This window comes from Taudactylus pleione, unplaced genomic scaffold (genome assembly GCF_031769625.1).
Source record: "Taudactylus pleione unplaced genomic scaffold, aTauple2 ptg000016l, whole genome shotgun sequence".
Lineage (NCBI taxonomy): Eukaryota > Metazoa > Chordata > Amphibia > Anura > Myobatrachidae > Taudactylus > Taudactylus pleione.
The window spans coordinates 3,196,005-3,214,905 of record NW_028284418.1 but is presented as its reverse complement, the minus strand read 5'-3'; the positions used below and the strand labels follow the sequence as shown (position 1 = coordinate 3,214,905).

At 48.9% G+C, this 18,901-nt stretch overlaps 1 protein-coding gene across 1 annotated transcript in view; it reads left to right on the top strand.

The window, feature by feature from the left end:
• NPLOC4 (NPL4 homolog, ubiquitin recognition factor) overlaps window positions 1–18,901 on the top strand; it is an 81,270-nt gene that overhangs the window by 52,842 nt on the left and 9,527 nt on the right. Inside the window, exons 13-16 of the mRNA XM_088474479.1 lie at window positions 575–646; window positions 2,951–3,046; window positions 3,565–3,681; window positions 10,626–10,728. Of these exons, the coding sequence (XP_088330605.1) occupies window positions 575–646; window positions 2,951–3,046; window positions 3,565–3,681; window positions 10,626–10,728 (388 nt within the window). The remainder of the gene's footprint in view (window positions 1–574; window positions 647–2,950; window positions 3,047–3,564; window positions 3,682–10,625; window positions 10,729–18,901) is intronic.

Sequence of the window (18,901 nt, the reverse complement as noted above, 5' to 3'; positions counted from 1 at the left end):
ATAAGCCCTGACCTTACTCAGAATTGCTAACAACCACTCACGCCATGAGACCTCAGACTGTGTAAGGCATCGCATTGGATAATTTATGCAATGGTGTGCGAACGCACTGGCATGTCTACGTTTTCCCCAACCACCCCCTCATCACCACCCACAGTCTGCGAGGAGTCTGCGTAGTCACTGTGATCACAGTCCCGATCGCAGTGGCTGGTACGCGCACTGCAATGTGTATGCATGCACAGTGCGAAACAATCGGCAGTGACATTGTTTCATTTGTTGTAATAGTCATTTTCAAAACTGACCCAGAACCCTTTAACACATAAGAGCCTAAGGTGGCAGTTTAGTGTAATTAGTTACTTTGGAGTGCATAATACATAGAAGCCTTTACCAACAAATTTATATCATAGCTTTAATTTTTCTACTAAAATTAAGAAAATGATCTAACAGGTTGCAGCTGATTTGTTAGTACAGTATAGCACTATATAATTCAGTATGTCTGTAAACAAACAATAAGTATATCTTTCTACTTTTTGATGTTGGGCTGCTCATGGTGACTCTCTCTCTCTCTCTGTTACAGGATATCGACAAATTTGGCAATGAAATTACCCAATTGGCACGGCCTCTACCCGTAGAGTATTTGATCATTGATGTGAGTATTTTGCAATTTGCTCTAGTAAGTGTAATATGTATATAAATGATGGAGGATAGCTGTTAAACAGTAATAGCATCACCAACTAAATAAAATTTAAATGTTTATACTATACATAGCTAAATACTACATCATATCAGCTGCATTCAAGTCTCAATAGATACATTGTTCAATATCATAATATCATCAACACCGTATAATCAAGAACACAACACTTCACAGTGGCAAAATATTAATTTTTTATCTCTTAGGACTTAAGCCATATTTCATACATTTTGGACTCCTTGTAATGACTCTACTATTATGTAAACAAAAGTGATAATTAGTGCGCAATAAAATCAAGGATGCAGCAAGGGGTGAAAGTACAAAAGAGTAGACACCCACTACTCAAATAGAACATGCACACTAGCATAGATGTAAATCACCTCCTAGCGCTCCCCTAGTCACAAGTGCACATAAGTGATAGGAATAAACATAATCACCATGAATCGAATCCACTACTATTATGTATATATCACAAATTATAGCACTCTTGCTGTCTGCAAACATCATCATCAATTCATAACAATAAGGAGATATTTATGTCTTGGATTTAGGTAGCACAGGACTGGTTAAACTTAAAGCTACATTGACAACAGCCTTTTTTTGTGGGTTATGGCCAGAGGCGTCACTAGGGTTGGTGTCACCCGGTGCTGTAACGCACGGTGACACCCCCCCTCCTCCTCCACCAAAAAAAAATTGGGACCAAAGTGCAGGGCAGCCATCAGAAATCGTGGGGACCAGGACTGGCAATATAGGCAGGGCCCCCCACTCACCGTTTTTCTGCAACTCCAGTTCCGCAGCATCTACCCGGCCAGCACCCCTTCTGTCTCTAGGCAGCACTCACATACAGCCCTAACAGACCACAGACACTTACCTTCTCCTATGTTTTCTGGCTGCTCTTCTTCACGCTATGGCTGGATCCTGTCAGTGGTGCAGCGTGCGTGATATCATGACGTCTTTAGCGCCTGAGCTCAAATAAAAAAAAAAAAACTTTATTGTATCAGGCAGCCGCAATCCCCCACCCACACTTCTCTCTCTCTCAGCGATCCCCCCCACATTCCACTCTCTCTCAGCAATCTCCCCACATTCTACTTTGTGCCATTTTTGTGTCACTGATTCCCCCCCACATACACAGACACATCCCCCTCTTTCTCTCTGTGATTTTCACACACATTTCTCTCTGTCAGTAAGCCCCCTTCCCAACACACACACACATTTCTCTCTGTCAGTAAGCCCCCTTCCCCCCACACACACACACATTCCCCTCCGTGAGTGAGCCCCCCTCTCCACACTCATTCCCCTCTGTCAATGAGCCCTCCTCCCCCCACACACACACATTCCCCTCCGTGAGTGAGCCCCCGTCCCCACACTCATTCCTCTGTCAGTGAGCCCCCCTCTCCACACACACACTTCCCTCCATGAGTAAGCCCACTTCCACACACACATTCCCCCCCTCCATGAGTGAGCCCCCCTCCTCACACACACACACATTCTCTTTCTGTCAATGAGCTCCCCTCCCCAGACATTCCCCCCAGTTGAGCTCCCCCACACATTCCTGTCAGTAAGCCCCCATCCCCCCACATTCCCCTCTGTGAGTGAGCCCCCCACAGACATTCCCCTCTCTGTCATTCTGTGCCCATCCCCCCCTTACCTCTAGTGTGCCTTTGCTGAAGCCTGTTTCAAGTGTAATGACTGAGGAGTCAGAGGCAGAGCAGTGGAGAAGCACGGAGCTCTGCTCAGGCATGTACTGCCCTTGGCTGCTCTGAGCTCCTTGTAAGGTGGCTGGTCTGGGGGAGGGGCCAGCCACCAGGAAGTACAGCTACATTTAGTGTGGCAGCGAGGGATCTAGCTGCTTCCGTGATAATACGCTGCTGCCCGGCTCTGCGGATCCCCACTGCCACTGACGGCATGCACTGGGATCCCGGCCACCACTGGCCCATTACTCCGCGCCGCGGGCCCCCCCTCTCTGTCCAGTAGCGGGGAGCAGACTGTGGGATGCGGGCAGCTGCATTAGTGTGGTGGCGGCAACGCATGCAGGGGGGGTGCGGGCAGGAGTGTGCGGCTTTTGGTGTCACCCCGTTGGAGGGTGACACCCGGTGCGGCGCGCACCCCCCTTGTGACGCCACTGGTTATGGCATTCACCAGCTCGGTTATTGTCATTTATGAAAACCTTACTAAGTTCTAAATGCGTCCCAAATTAGTATACTGAATGATTTCTAAATTAGTTTGAAAGTTGATCATTGATGTCTGCTTCTCTTATAGATCACCACCACATTCCCTAAGGATCCAGTATATACTTTCTCCACCTCCTCCAACTTGTTTCCCATTGAAAACCGAGAAGCCCTGGGTGAGACTCAGGTAAGATCAGCATGTCTGTTTAGAGGATAACATTTACATTTTGATGGAATTATGTGTTAAAAGGGGAATAAAAAACACTTCTCTGCACTCCCTGGTCTCGCAGTAAGGTAGGACCTGCAATGTCTGAGCAATTCGTCCTCTCCTGTTCTGGGTTCGGTTTTTCAGACTTCTAGCACCATTGTACAGATCCCTCCTCTGTGCTCTTGTCATTCAGATGGTTGGGAAGCGCACAGGTTAGGAAACTTGACAATGCTGCAAAAAAAAGCCCTCACTGAGAAGTGAAGTCTGTGATTTCCTAAAGGCCATTACATGCATCACAGTAACAGCTTGATCTATTTATTTTTTAATATATCTCCCATAATTCTACCCAACAGTAAAATTTTATTTTTGGACAGAGTTATCCTTTAATATACTATACTTCTGGAAGCAACCTTTTCTAGAATAAATGAATCATAGGTATACTACTACCACCAGAATATTCTGTTTTAATTATAATATATGTCCTCTCTGACCCACAGGACTTCCACAGTTTGGCCACGTACCTTTCCCAGAATCCATCTTCAATTTTCCTCGAGATCATCTCAGATTTTCACTTACTCCTCTTCTTAGTCACCAATGAGGTGATGCCACTACAGGTAAGCACTTGTGCTCTTTAGGAACCAGAATTCCTCCCTTACAAGAAAATAATGTGAGGATGGATGCAGCACTGCAGAGGGACACTATACTGGGTGAACAGAGAAGTAGGATATCTTTCAGTCACAATGTACTTTTTAATAAACAAATGAAAAATGTTTAAACATGACTGAAGCAGGAAACATGTAGTGCATCTTTACTGGTGCAGTGATTTAGTTAGTTGCAAGTGGATATTCTCTCTAACAATCCCCAATATCAGCTAATTTTCATAAGCGTTTAGAAGCTTCAGATCAGGAATAACATATGACATGCTACTCTCTATTCCTTCTAACTATGAACCAGCATCCTAGCTACCTACCTCCACATCCTGCTCTTCCATTCCTCCCCTCCCCCCTTACATTTTGTTGCAGTCACTGTTTGAGGCCAAATTCCTCTACAAGTTGTCATTGGACAAGGAGATTTATGTTCTTATCTGGTTAAATCCTTTTCTTCAAGATCAATAGGGGACATAGGCAGAGACCATGGGTATAGGGTGGAGCTGGAGGAGTCCGGGCACCAACTAGTTAAGCTTCTTCTCCCGGCACACCGAAAGGGGATCCGTCCTACGGAGAACCAGAGTCCTATCCACAAAGATCCGGAGGGCCCACAGAAACGTCCAAAGAGTCCTTCTCCGTAGAACAATCAGGTGCCTGAACACAGGGACCAAACAGTGCTGGGTGATGAGAAACCGAGAGACTACCATAGGAAGGTAGCCTAAGCAAGTTCAGCGAACAGCCCGGTCAAAATGAAAACCAACAATAGGGAGGGACAGGACAACGCCAGCCTGATGGCATAGCCAGCAGGTAAATGGTCATCCACGTAAGCCAACGAATGTCCGAGGACTCAAAGTGCGATGATTGAAGAGCTTGAAGCACCATAGCAAAAATCCAAGGAGCCGAGGAACAACGCCATCCAAGGAGAACACCTTGAAGGAAAGTTTGTATGTCAGGCATCCGAGCAATCTGTCTCTGAAGAGGACAGAAAGTGTGGAAACCTGCTACTTCAAAGAAGAGAGGAGGCGGGTTAAATCCAGACCCGCCTGCAGAAGGGGGAGGACCCAAGAGAGGGAAATACTCTGGAATTAAAATTCCAGTCAGAATATCAAGCAAAGTAAATTCCCCAAAGCAGTGACAAAGTTTTACAGAGTAGTGCTTACAGGCATACAGCATAGTACGAATGACCGACCTGGAGAACCCTGTAGTGCCAAGACTGATGTGTCAACAGCAACGAGATGGGCCAGGTCCGGATAGAAGCGCACTGGTCCTAAGACAGAAGATCCGGCCGCAAAGGAATACACATCGGAGTGTTGATAGAAGATCTGCATACCATGCTTGTCATAGCCGATAGGCCTTCCTCCCACTGCAGCCTGCGGAGGACCCGCGGAATCCATGAGATCTGAGGGAAAACATAAAAGAGATGAACTCCCGCCGGACCGGCAAGGCATCCACCCGAAGGGCTCCCGGAATCCTGCCACTGGAGTTTCTGTTTGTGCCGAGATGCCATCAAGGCGATGTCTGGCATCCGCCAGAGAAGAACTAGGATCCGAAAGGCGTCTGGGTGGATGCCCAGGCGGCCAAGGAAGTACTCTTCCCAATTCCGGACTCTGGGGATGAAGACTACCGACAAAGCCGGAAGTTGACACACTGCCCAGATGAGAATGTGACTCACCTCCTTCAAGCTGCCATAACTCTGATGGGTTATGCGGGCTATGGCAGTCACGTTGTCAGATTGAACCTGGACCATGCTGTAGGAGCAGCCGAGCCAGGCAGAGAGCTCTGAAGATTGCTTGGAGATCCAGAAAGTTGATCGGCAGTCTGCTCACGCTAGTTGTTCACTGACCTTGGAAGGTTGTTGACATCGACGGTGAGGAATTGCAAAGGGGCCGGCCCCTGTCTAAGCAGGACACCTGGACCACAAGAGGAAAAACCGAAACCTCCCTGGAAAGGTGTGTGCTGTCGGTGGGACCTGTTCCACCAGGACACATCCTCCATCTGAAGGGGCCGGGAATGAAACTGGGAATACTCCACCATGACGAAGGTGGAGACAAGCAAGCCCAGGATCTGAATGCAAGAGTGTATTGACACTCAGCGATGACTTAAAATTTTGCGAATCCTGGCCTGTAAGTCCCAAAGCATTTCTGGTGGGAGGAAGACCCGCTGAACCATGGAGCCCAGCAAGGCCCCTAGGTGGTACACATTCATCCCATTGATGAGATTTCCATGGGACTGGTGGAGATCTATTGAGAGACTGATGTGTTCCTTGAGAACATCTGGAGACCAGGAAAGGATGAGAAGGTTGTCCAGAGAAGGTAGAAACCTGATACTCCTGCAACGTAAATGAGCTGCCATGACTTTTGACAAAGTCGAGGGGCCATGGAAAGACCAAATGGCAATGCCCAAAAATGGAAATGCTCATCTCGGGAATGCAAGCCAGAGAAAATTTTTAAGTGACTGAGCCAGATAGGAACCTGTAAATAGGCATCCTGGAAATCCAAGGATCTGAGATCCCCCAGATCCAGTGCCAGAATGATGGAACATAGCGACTCGATGCGGAATCTGGGGACTCACAAAAAACCTGCTGAGGATTGGCCGGAAAGAACCTTTGGCTAATGAACAAAGAAGAGAGCGCTTGCCTCTCTATGACACAGGGAAACTGGTACACACTCTCTGGAGGCCAGCATGGTGTGAATAGACCCAGTGCTTCTGCTTTGTCTGGATCCATTGGAAAGCCTATGGAAAAATAGGTTCTGAGGCCTTTGCTGAAAGACTACAGCATAGCCCAGGGAGAGAAAACCTAGCCTTCAGGCATCCGATGTGGTCGCCATCCAGGTGATGGAAACGGCAAAAGTCTGCCTCCCACGCTGGGACCTCCCCAGGTGTATGTCTGCCTTGTGAAGCGCAAGCTTGTTAGTAGGCCTGGAGGTAGGATAACTGGTAGACCTGGACTGTTTAGCTCAGGCCTGGACCCCTTAGAAGAGTAACTCGGAGACCTTGAGAAAGGTTGGCCCCTGGCCCTTTTCTCCAGATGAAAGGAGCTAAAATTAGAAGTTTGCGACCTAGGTCACAAAAGGGAGGAAGGCCATCATTGTAGCTACAGTCCAGTCCAAATCCGGACACCACGCACGACCTGAAAGCGGAAGAGCCCTTATGGCCTTCCTAAAGTCTGAGTTAGCGTGCCAGAAACTAAGCTAGAGGGCTCGCCTAACAGCCACTGAGGATGCTGACACCCTGAAAGCTAGGATACCAAAATCTATAGTTTCCTCTCCTATATAAGAGGCCGCTCTCTGATGTTCTCACCTGACATCAATAGCTCGTCCCTATGGGTATCTGAGCTGAAGCTCTCCTGAAGTACATCTGCCCACCCTCCGATGGCTTTAGCTACCTAAGCATAAGTCAGGGCTGGGCGTGCGATAGCGTCTGCAGAATATAAGTCCCTTTTGAGGGAAGTCCCAACGTCCTATCTGTCGGATCCCTAAGGGATGCTGTATTTGGGCTAGGAAGGGTAGTGTTTTTGACTAGGCTGGTCAAGTGAGCATCCACCTGAGGAGGAGGCGCATTATGACAGGTCTGCAGCAGGTAGAGAATTGAAGGAGGCAATACGCTTAGAAACCTGGCGGTACCTATTGGTGTAAGCCCTCCATAGAAGATCCACTCACTGCACAGGAGACGGGAATTCTGCGGAAACAGTCTACCGACGCTTGATGACCGAAGCGCTACCCTTAGGGGCCTGCTCGGCATCTTTGAAGCGATGAACACTTCTCACTTCGTTAAACAGGGCGGCTACATCTAGCTGTGGTAGGGAATCCTCCGGGATAGATGAAGGTCTCAGCATCTGAATTATTAGACATAATGTCCCCGTTGAGTTGAGGATCTTCAGAGTCCCAAATTATTACAGGACAGGGGCACAGAACTGTCTAGACTCGAGGTCTGCGTCTGAAGTACAGTGCCTCTGCTGGAAAGATGCAGACACCTGCGTACAAGCAAGAAGAGCTGCATACATGACTCCAAAGGCAAAATGCTATAAGGTACCCTGAGACGATGCAACTTTGGACAGCTGGGCCTCTGTAGGGATACTAGTAGGGGGAGCGGGCTCTGGGGTTGCCAGTCTGTTAGCCAACTGCAACCTTACCTACGAGAGTGGCAGTCCAGGCCGGTTCCAGGTGGAAGTTATGGCTGACTGACACTCTGGCTGCGAATCTGCAAAACACTGGACATAGAGCCCATCGTGGTATGGAGCCTGAGGAGAAAGTACAGAGGTACAAGACCTGCAGTTAAACAATACTGAAGCACCTCCATCCCTGGATGCTTTGCCTTTGGAAAACCTGTACCACAATCCAGGGCAGTCCCCACACAGCAGCTAGGTAAACTACTGTGTGCAATAAAAGGGGGAGTGCAATGAATGTGACCTCACCCCACAATAAGTGGGGCTTTACAGACAAGGGATTTACTAAACTGTCAGAAGAATGAAGGCAGTCCGAAGAAAATTAGAGAACAGGTCAGACATAGACTATAATCCTGCACACAGAAACGTTCAATACTGTAACAATGGCTAGTTAATGCTCAACAATCCAAGCCATACTCTTAAGAAGGAGCTTAGTGCATAACCCAGGGGTAACCAACCCTGGTCCTCAAGAGCTACCACCAGTGCATGTTTTCCAGGTCTCCTCACAGAATCAGAAGTGTAATAATTTGCTCCACCTGTGGAACTTTTCTAATGTGTTAGTGAGTAATGAGTACATCTGTGCACCAGCTAGGTGGTCTGGAAAATGTGAACTGTTAGTAGCTCTCAAGGACCGAGGTTGGCTACCCCTGGTATAACCTGACCAAAGAGGGGAGGTATACAGGGAGACAGGAGCTCTTTACTGCTCTCCAGAGACTGACTGAAGCAGGCACAGGATAAAATGGCTGCTCAGTGTCTCAGTTGGGAGGGAGGGAGAGAGAGAGAGGAGCAGAATCCCTATGGCATGGCTTCTACAGTGAGGGAGCGCGCACCAAGGGATCAGGGGAAGGGCTGAAAGCTTACCACCCACTTGCTGAACAAGATCCCCCAGGGCAATGGCTGCTTCTAATGACGCGCCCCATTGCCTGTGCCCTGGTGATCTAGCGGAGGCGCCTGGGCGACCACTGTTAGCGCTGTCGGTGGTCTCCCACATTAGCGGTTGACAGCCGTTGCAGCTGGAAGGAGGAGCCTGTTCAAATCTTCAGATTTAAAGTGCCAGGCTCCACTCTCCACTGGCTATACCCCAGCGTAATTCCAGTGTCCCCCATGGATTCGGATAAATTAATTTTACTGGTAAGTACAAAACTGCTGGTGTTTGTCATATACTGTACCACCAACATTGCAGCAGAATCGTGGATATTTCTGTGCACCTCTATGGAAGCAACAGAAAATCGATAAAGGTGCGATGTGAAATTGCATTCTTTAATGCAATTTGCCCCTAATTGACTCAACCACTACAAGTTTTCATAAGGTTGTAGAAAAATTAATAATGTCACAGTAATCTTTTTCTTCATTATTGGGGGTCAGACATAAAGAATTACCATTTCTTGTCTTCGTATTATAAGAAAAGGCTGATATTCCAAATAGTTTAGTTGAGAAAAGAGAAATGTCTATCTTTATTTATGCAACTTGCATGATTCCCCCCCCCTCTTCTGGCTATAGCTTCCCTATTGCCATGTTCTTCTCTGTAAACTAGAGAAGGCAGGCAAATTGCTAAATAAAATTAGCATAGTTGCTCATTAGACTCTAGCTCATTAGTATACCTGAGTTTATAAGCCACAGTTATGTTCTATCCAAAAATCCTAGTCAAAGAAAAGTATCACTTGGATATTTTAGCTGACATGTTGTGTGTCTTTATACATCTCCCCTCTGTATGTTTTATATTCTTTTTAATGGCAGGGTCTTGTGCGTCATACAGTAGAGATCATTTTAACATGATGTTGGCTGGCAAGCTTGAGATAGGAATGGTTATTGTGCTATTTTGGAACAGGAGGAGGAGATAAACATGTACACAGCTGTATAACACATGCATGACACTGTAGATCATTTATAAAAGTGCAAAGCTAGAGTATCAAATTCTTGGAAACAGAGGTCCACCAACAGGTTACTAACTTGGTAATGTGACAGTTGTGTGCAGATAGGTATGCCAGTGAGTACTGGCTGAAACTATATTGGGGTTTTCCTGGGTATAAATGAATAGAACACACCCTTTTCCTCTGATCTTTGTTCCTAGTCTCTTGTTCTAAAAAAATGCTTTCCAAAAGAAAAAGAAAACCTTTTGCATTTATCTAATATACAATATTAAAATGATGCTATCATGTCAACCTCTCAAGTAGACTAGAACAAGGGTACATTGAATTATATATTTAAAATGTTGTTGTTGTTTTTTTAGCAGTGTTTAATAACCTAGTTTTTGCTTTTTTCCTGTACATTCATGCCACCTACACTAGCAGGAAAACATTTGTTCAGTTCCTTGTAGATGTGTCCAGCATCCCATTTGTGAGCATTCCTCAGGAGCAGATGTCATAAACAGATGTATGCGTGGGGCCAGAGCCCCTCTTTAACATTTGCAGTGACTAACTTGGCAGTCTGTGACGCTGGCAGGAAACCAGTCCCTATTTTATAGGCTGCCCATTGGCAGGAAATTCATATGTACACATAAAACATGTGCAGAGCAGTTGGGATGTGCTTGTTTGCCTGGTAATCAGGACCTATAGGTTTCCTGAACCTTACATTCTTTTGTTTTATAGGTGGTAAAAGCTAATCCGGTATACAGAATCATAACTACAAAGTTCAATGGCTTACTGTTGTATTGTTGGTCATTTAAATCTACTCTGTTCAGTAGATACTCCAATGTTCCATCACAGTAATCTTTATGGCTAATACACAAGTGACTTCTCTTTTTCAGGACAGTATTAGCTTGCTGTTGGAGGCTTTGAGAACCAGGAATGAAGACCTTGCTCAAACTTGGAAGAAATCAGAGCAGTGGGCTACCATCGAACAGCTGTGCAGTGAGTGCTATTTTCATCCAAATTATACCAACTCTGACCGGCAAACAAGCTGTAACCCCACCTCTTTTCTGGCTAAGTCCATCACAATACAAGCTGGTAATAGAACAATTAATAGCAGCCAGGCCCCTAAAATATAAAGAAAGCTGTGTAACCTGGGTTTTAGCCAACATACACATCAGGAATACTTGCTATTCTCTGTGCTTAATGCATTTTCACTAGTATAATGCAGCACTCCTTATGGAAATCACAGAACACATCAGAGGTCACCTATGGCTTCCCTTTAAAAATCGTAATATTGAAGTCTGTAAAAAATAATAATTATATAGTAGATATCTATTTTTATTTTTTTTAATAAATTCTTTATTTATGAATTATCAAGAAAAAAGAGAAAAAGACCATACAGCAATAAAGCAATACACAAAACTGAACAAGAGGTGTCATAAACAGTATAGGGAGACTCATTATCACTATGTGTAGATAGAATGGTCGAAAACACATAAAAACAGATCACATAAAAGGTAACAGAAAAAGAACAGTCCTTGCTTGGTAAGTCCACAGCTAATACACGTTAACACACAGATTCCTGGATAAATACCCCGAGCTATGGGTTGACGGCGTTTGCGGTGGCCACGATAAAGTCTAACTCATCACAGATTTCTGTTTGAGCCTCAGGTGGAGGTGCAGATATCCGCCTTTAAGTGCAGGCTGTGATCGACTAGCCCTGGGCTAATTGAAGCATCAAGACTAATTGAACCCAACCCTTAAGCCAGTTACACACCTGCCAGTTTTGGCCGGCCGGGCAAGAACCTGGCGATAGCCGGCCGGGTTTTTTCAGGCACTCACTGCCTTTCACAAGCAGTGACTTTGAGCCGCTTTTAATGTGTTTTTTATTTTTTATTTATTGGGCATGTGTAGCAGCAGCTGCTGCGGCACAAGGCCATGTATGTGAAGGAACATTGTTTGCTTTACACCATTGGCGTGCAGGGATGGGACAGACACGGCACGGCAGCCGTCCTACACGGTGGATTTTCCCGGCTGTAACACGGTTGCCATGCCCGTGCCGTGTGAAAGAAGACACCTGCTTTCAGCCACCACTATTTCTACATCAGGGTCCATAGGGTATCCACAGGATACCTTGGGTATAGGTGATGACGTCAGGCATCGGGCACCATAGAGTTAAGTTTTCAGCCTCCCAGGATGCACTATGGTCCCCCTCCTATACCCCGTCCCCGAGCCAAGGCATCCCAGTTTCGTTGGTGCCCGGCTCTGAGTCGGAGCACCTGTTTAGAGGGCTAAGGATAGCCCCTGAAATTTTCTTCAAGGCAGCTGTAGCTGCCCATCTGGAAGTACAGCATGGACAGTCACTACTGACGTCCATGCTGTCTTCCCTACACCCCCGCCGGTACCAGAACTCCGGTACTGATCCGGGGATGCTGGTAAGCATCTGGGGTCACAGCTAGCGGTGACCCCAAATGTTTTGGACCATGGCCGGATTCAAGGGGGCAGCAGGTAAGCAGCAGGGTCCCGCGGTGGGTCCCCGCTGAAACATGGTCCAGAGTCCCCAGGCAGGGGGCTCCCTGGGGACTGGCTGCAGCTTGGAGCCAGGTAACCAACCTGCGCTTCCACTACCCCCCTGGGACAGCGGACCGCAGCTGAGCGGTAGTGCTGCGGCGTCCCAGGGGTTAATTGCATGCCAGGGGAGCGCGCCTTCCCTGTACACAGCCGGCGCCTCCCCCGCTGCACACAGCCCTCTCTGCACCTGCCGATTGGCCCTGTGGCAGCGCTCCTCCCCCAGGCTGGCCTCCTCTCTGCTCCTCGGTGGCCATCTTTGCAGAAGCATGGTGAACGCTGCTGGAAGCTGCTGATCGGTGGCATCATGGTCTGGGTCCCCCGGCATACCTCTCCTCCGTTGGAACAGGTCTGTGTATGCAGCGCTGTGTCCTACCAGGCTCTGTGTCTGCGTAGTTGAGGATCAGCGCTGATAGTGCAGGGATTAATTTCTTTGCATTGTATGTGACTTCTGCTAGCGTCTGCTGCCTGTACTTTCACTTTATACTGTCAGCCATTTCACTGTCCCTGCTCTTCTTCTGCTAAAGCCCTTGCGGTGCGGTGATTGCAGGGTGGTTCTCCCAGTATACTAACGAGTATCAGTGAGAGGGGTCACATACTTACCATCATGTCTGAGAGTGATTTTCCTCTCCAGCTTCTGTGTACTACGTGCAAGGTACCAATAGCGGAGGGGGAGGGTAACGCGGAGAGGCTATGTCGGCAGTGTTTTTTATTGGCGCGACCAATTACTGTCACTGCTCCGGTACAGGAACCGCCCTGGGCTTGTTTCGCCAAAGCGCTTACAACCCTAGTGAACCAGTTAGCTCCGCAACTTGCGTTCTCACAGATGGGATTGTCCCAGCAGTCAGTGGTGTCATCACCCATGCAGGGTTTCCCGGGACAACTGATGGTACCCCACAGTCTCCCTATTTCCCCTCCTCAGGTCTCTCAGGAGCCTGCGTGGGTTAATTCACTGACAAGTTCTGTACAGCAATTGTCGGACGTGTTACAAGGGGTGTCAGTGTTGCGGCCTCACAAGCGGCCGGTGGCTCTCTGTCCGCTCCTTATGAGGATGACGACGTGACGACCGATGATGGGGAGATTCTGGAACTTTCTGACCAAGAACCTCTCCGTACTAAAGAGTCGGACAATAAGTATAAGGTTTATATTCCTGGTCTTATTCGTGCAGCCCGCACAGCTTTAGTTATTGAGGATGATGATCCTCCGGTGTCCAAGTCCAAATATGCCTTTTTCAAGGATATTAAGGGTGACGCCACAGTGTTTCCTCTTTCGGGTCAGTTAGTAGACCATTTAGAGGAGGCGTGGAAACACCCTGGTAAACAGTATCAGCCTCAAAGACGTTTAGCGGTGGCTTATCCGTTTGCGGACAATTATTTTTCTAAGTGGGAATCCCCTCCTCAGGTGGATTCTCATGTGACACGCCTAGTCCAAAGTGCCACTTTGCCCATGCCCTCCATGTCCTCCTTGAAGGATGCTACGGACCGTAAGGTGGAGATCTGCCTAAAGTCCATTTATTCCCTCGCAGGGGGGGGGCATCCAGACCGGCTATGGCCGTATGCTGGGTAGCCAGAGCTATGGAGCGCTGGGCTGATAGTTTGGAGGCGTCTTTGGATTCCGACTGTTCGGCTGAACAGGCCGAGTTGGTAGGCAACCTCCGGGATTCGGCCACTTACATCAATGAAGCGGCCTTGGATATTAGTACCCTCACATCTCAGATTTATTCGGCAGCTGTTGCTGTTCGTCGCACCTTATGGTTGCGATCCTGGAAGGCAGACGCTGATTCCAAAAAGGCATTGGAAGCTTTGCCCTTTAATGGAGAAGTCCTCTTTGGTCCGGATCTGGACAAAATTGTGGCCACGCTGGCGGCAGTCAAGTCTGCATGTCTCCTGTCTGCTGCGGTCCCTTCCAGTTCGGGTGCGTCGTCCTTTCGGCCTTATAGGGCCCAGGGTAGGCCTAAAGCACAGTCCTTTCCCCGACAGGCTGGCCCCAAGAAATCGGCCAAGCCCAGGAAACAGGCCTGGAGTACCAGATGTCCGGCCCCTAAGTCTGATGACAAGCCTGCGGCCTGACAGTCCGGGCCTCTCTTTGGGGGATCCCAAAGTGGGAGGCCGCCTGCTGCAATTCGCCCAGTATTGATCGGCAACTACGACAGACACTTGGGTTCACGAGGTGGTTTCTCACGGGTATGCCCTCTCCTTTCGGCACAGGCCCCCATCCCGATTCTTCACCACGGGTCTTCCCTTAGACCAGAACAAAGCCATGGAACTGCGGAAGGTTTTGCACACTATGCTCCAGGCTGGAGTTATAGTGCCTGTTCCATTCTCCCAGAGGGGCCAGGGTTTCTATTACAATCTATTTTTGGTGCAGAAACCCAGTGGGTCGTACCGTCTGATTCTCAACCTCAAGGCCCTCAACAAGTCGTTGCGGGTGCCTCGGTTTCGGATGGAGACCCTACGGTCCATCATTCTGGCGCTGGAACCTGGGGATTACATGGTATCGTTGGACATACAGGACGCTTACCTGCATGTCCCTATTCTTTTGCGTCACCAACAGTTCCTCAGGTTTGCAATCCGCAACGATCACTTTCAGTTCCGGGCATTACCTTTTGGCCTGGCGACAGCATCACGTGTGTTCACCAAGGTTATGGCGGTCATGGCGGCGTTCCTGCGGCTGCAGGGAGTCCGCATGTTGCCATACCTAGACGACCTTCTGTTGGTAGCAGGGTCTCCAGAGCTCCTTCTACGCCACTTGGATCTGACGAATGCAGTACTGCAACGGCACGGCTGGTTGATAAACTGGCAAAAGTCCACCCTGATCCCGTCTCAGAGGATTCTGCACCTCGGAGCCTTATTGGACTCCAATCAGCAGAGGATCTTTGTGACGGGGGAAAAGATATCTGCCTTGCAGTTGAGGGTGCGCAGTTGTCTGCAGAGTCGCCGTGTGTCTCTACACTCGACAATGAGGTTACTGGGCTCCATGGTGTCAGTATTCGACATGGTGGAATATGCCCAGTTTCACTCCAGACCTCTGCAGCAATTGATCCTGTCCAAATGGAATGGACTGCCTCAGTGTCTAAAATCCCAGACGATGGTGCTCACTCCGGAGGTTCGCCTGTCCCTTGCCTGGTGGTTGCAGACGACCCATCTCCACAAGGGTCGTCCGTTTTGGGTGGCGAACTGGGTCCTACTGACAACAGCAGCCAGCCTTCGGGGCTGGGGAGCGGTCACGGGTCCATACTTGTTCCAGGGCTGATGGACTCAGGCAGAAAAGGAGCTTCCGATAAACATCTTGGAACTCTGCGCCGTTTTCAATGCTCTCCAGCAGGCACATCGGGTTCTCCAAGGTCACCCCGTGCAGGTCCAGTCGGACAACGCCACCACCGTGGCCTACATAAATCAGCAAGGAGGAACCCGAAGTCGGGCGGCACTCGTAGAGGTGTCCCGCATCCTGGTCTGGGCGGAGCGCAAGTCCCCGGCCATATCAGCAGTATTCATCCCGGGAGTCCTCAACTGGGAGGCGGACTTTCTCAGTCGCCAGGACGTTCATCCGGGGGAGTGGTCTCTGCACCAGGACGTCTTTCAACTCCTGGTGGACAGGTGGGGTCTTCCAGAGATAGACCTCATGGCGTCATGGCACAACAACAAGTTGCCGGTGTACGGGTCTCGCACAAGAGACGAAAAGGTGTCTCTGGTGGATGCTCTGTCCGTCCAGTGGACGTTCCGGTTTGCTTATCTCTTTCCTCCGTTTTCCCTTCTTCCACGGGTAATCCGGAAATTCAAACAGGAAGGAGGGACGCTCCTGTTGATAGCTCCCACGTCGCCTAGGCGGCACTGTTTCTCAGACCTTCAGAGTCTGTCCGTGGACATTCCTCTGCGGTTGCCGCTACGACCGCACCTACTGTCACAGGGTCCTTGTCTTCACCCAGACCTGACTCGGCTGTCTTTGAAGGCGTGGCTGTTGAGACGGCCATGTTAAGATCCAGGGGGTTTTCCAGCTCTGTAGTACGAACTATGCTAAGAGCTTGGAAGCCATCTTCTGGAAGACTATACCATCGTGTGTGGCATACGTTCTTCCAGTGGTGTCGGCCGAGAGGTTATGCACCTCGGGAGTTCTGTTTGTCTAGAGTGTTAGCTTTCCTACAGGCGGGACTAGACCATGGGCTTCGCCTTGCTTCTCTGAAGGTGCAGGTGTCTGCCCTGTCCGTCTGGTTCCATCGTAGGATTGCTACAATCCCTGATGTGCGCACCTTTATTGCAGGTGTTCTTCGAATTCAGCCGCCATTTGTTCCACCGGTGGCGCCTTGGGATTTAGCTGTGGTCCTGAGGGCTCTCCAGGGACCACCGTTTGAACCACTGGGCTCAGTGGACCTTAAATGGCTGACAGCTAAAACAATTTTCCTTCTGGCCATCGCTTCGGCCAGACGTGTTTCTGACTTAGGGGCTCTATTCTGTAGACCCCCTTTCCTGATTTTTCATGGGAACAGAGCAGTGCTGCGCAATCGTCCTGAATTTCTTCCCAAAGTTGTTTAACGTTTCCATGTCAACGAGGAAATCGTTGTGCCGGCTTTTAACTCACCCGACCTTTCAGTGGGTGAGGCCACTTTGGACGTTGTGCGGGCCTTAAGGATTTATGTTGACCGCACTTCTTCGTTTAGGAAATCGGACGCCTTGTTTGTCCTCTATGGCTTCCGTAAGAAGGGTTGGCCTGCTTCAAAGCCAACTTTGGCAGGTTGGATTCGTATGGCAATTTCAGAAGCTTATCTTCATGAAGGCCTTCCGGTTCCATCCTCTGTGAGGGCTCATTCCACTAGGTCTGTGGGTCCTTCGTGGGCAGCTCGAAGTGGTGCCTCTGCAGTCCAGGTCTGCAAGGCTGCCACGTGGTCCTCTGTCCATACCTTTGTGAGGTATTACGCATTTGACACTTTTGCCTCTCAGGATGCTTCCTTCGGGCGGCGGATTCTCCTTTCAGCACAGGAGCGTCCCCACCCTTGAAGGATACTGCTTTGGGACATCCCCAAGGTATCCTGTGGATACCCTATGGACCCTGATGTAGAAAATATGAAATATGGTAAGAACTTACCTTTGTTATCTCTATCTCTACGAAGTCCATAGGGTTCCACAGGACTCCCGCCCTGTCGCACCTGTGCTGCAGATGGGCTTTGCTCTGGTCACCGGTTTTCCGTCTCCCTCTGGTGAGAATGTGATTCTTGTGTGTGTCCAGATCTTTCTTCTCTATCTTCCTTCTCCTCCTCCGGCCTATGGCTTGGTATGTAACTGAGATGCCTTGGCTCGGGGGCGGGGTATAGGAGGGGGATCCTAGTGCATCCTGGGAGGCTGAAAACTTAACTCTATGGTGCCCGATGCCTGACGTCATCACCTATACCCAAGGCATCCTGTAGAACCCTATGGACTTCGTAGAAATAGAGATAACAAAGGTAAGTTCTTAGCATATCACATATTTTTTCACATCCGGCAAAAAAAGGGCGGCTTTTTGCCCCCCGGTCAAAACCGGCAAGTGTGAAACAGGCCTCAGGCCTAAAGTGTATAGTTTTTTGCCGGGTGTGAAAAATAGTGGTGGCTGAAAGCAGGTGCCTTCTTTCACACGGCACGGTCGCCGTGTTGCAGCCGGGAATATCCACTGTGCAGGACGGCTGCCGTGCTGTGTCCGTCCCATTACTGCATGTCGGTGTTGTAAAGGAAACAATGTTTCCTTTCACACACATGGGCTTGTGCTGCAGCAGCTGCTGCTGCTGCGGATGCCCAATAAATTAAAAAAAAAAAAAACACATTAAAAGCGTCTCAAAGCTGCTTGTGAAAGGCACCGAGTGCCTGAAAAAACCCGTCCGGCTGCCGCCAGGTTCTTGCCCGGCTGGCCAAAACCAGCAGATATGTAACTGGCCTTAGTCTTGGTGCGAGGCAATTGACTGAGCTGTGGCCACGCTCAGTCCATGCTTATCTGGACCTTCCAACCACCTCCCCGGCTCTCACCACCTAGCCGGCTTTCTTTCCATCTCAGCCGGACAGTTGGCTGCCGCACCGGAGCACCCTGAGAATCCTGAGTTCCTCACGCTGGTTAGTACTTCCACGCCCCTCTCACTCCCCTCCGTGGCGTGATACAGCCACATTCATAAGGGTTATTGTGATATCTACTATACCAGCCTTACGCTACTCTTATATTTGGATCAGCTAGACTGATACAAATTAACCAATTCAGTGAATACATTGTTGCCATTTATCAAGTACTTTTGTTTCCACTGATGCCGATTACCTGCGAACTGTGACTTCCACTTATACAGTTATACAGACTGTTTGGCTCTTGAGTTACAGCCTGATAAAATTTACTCAGCATTTCAGCAGCTCATTTTTTTCAACTTGATCTTACCATTGTCTGATTTATGTTTTTTACTTTTCAATTTGTGTAATTTTTTTTTCTACTTCAGGGTCCATAGGGTATCCACAGGATACCTTGGGGTATAGGTGTGACGTCAGTCGCAGGGCACCAAAGAGTTAAGCTTTCAGCCTCCCAGGATGCACTAGGTCCCCCTCCTATACCCCGCCCCCGGGCCAAGGCACCTCAGTTTAGTTTGGTGCCCGGCCGGAGTCGG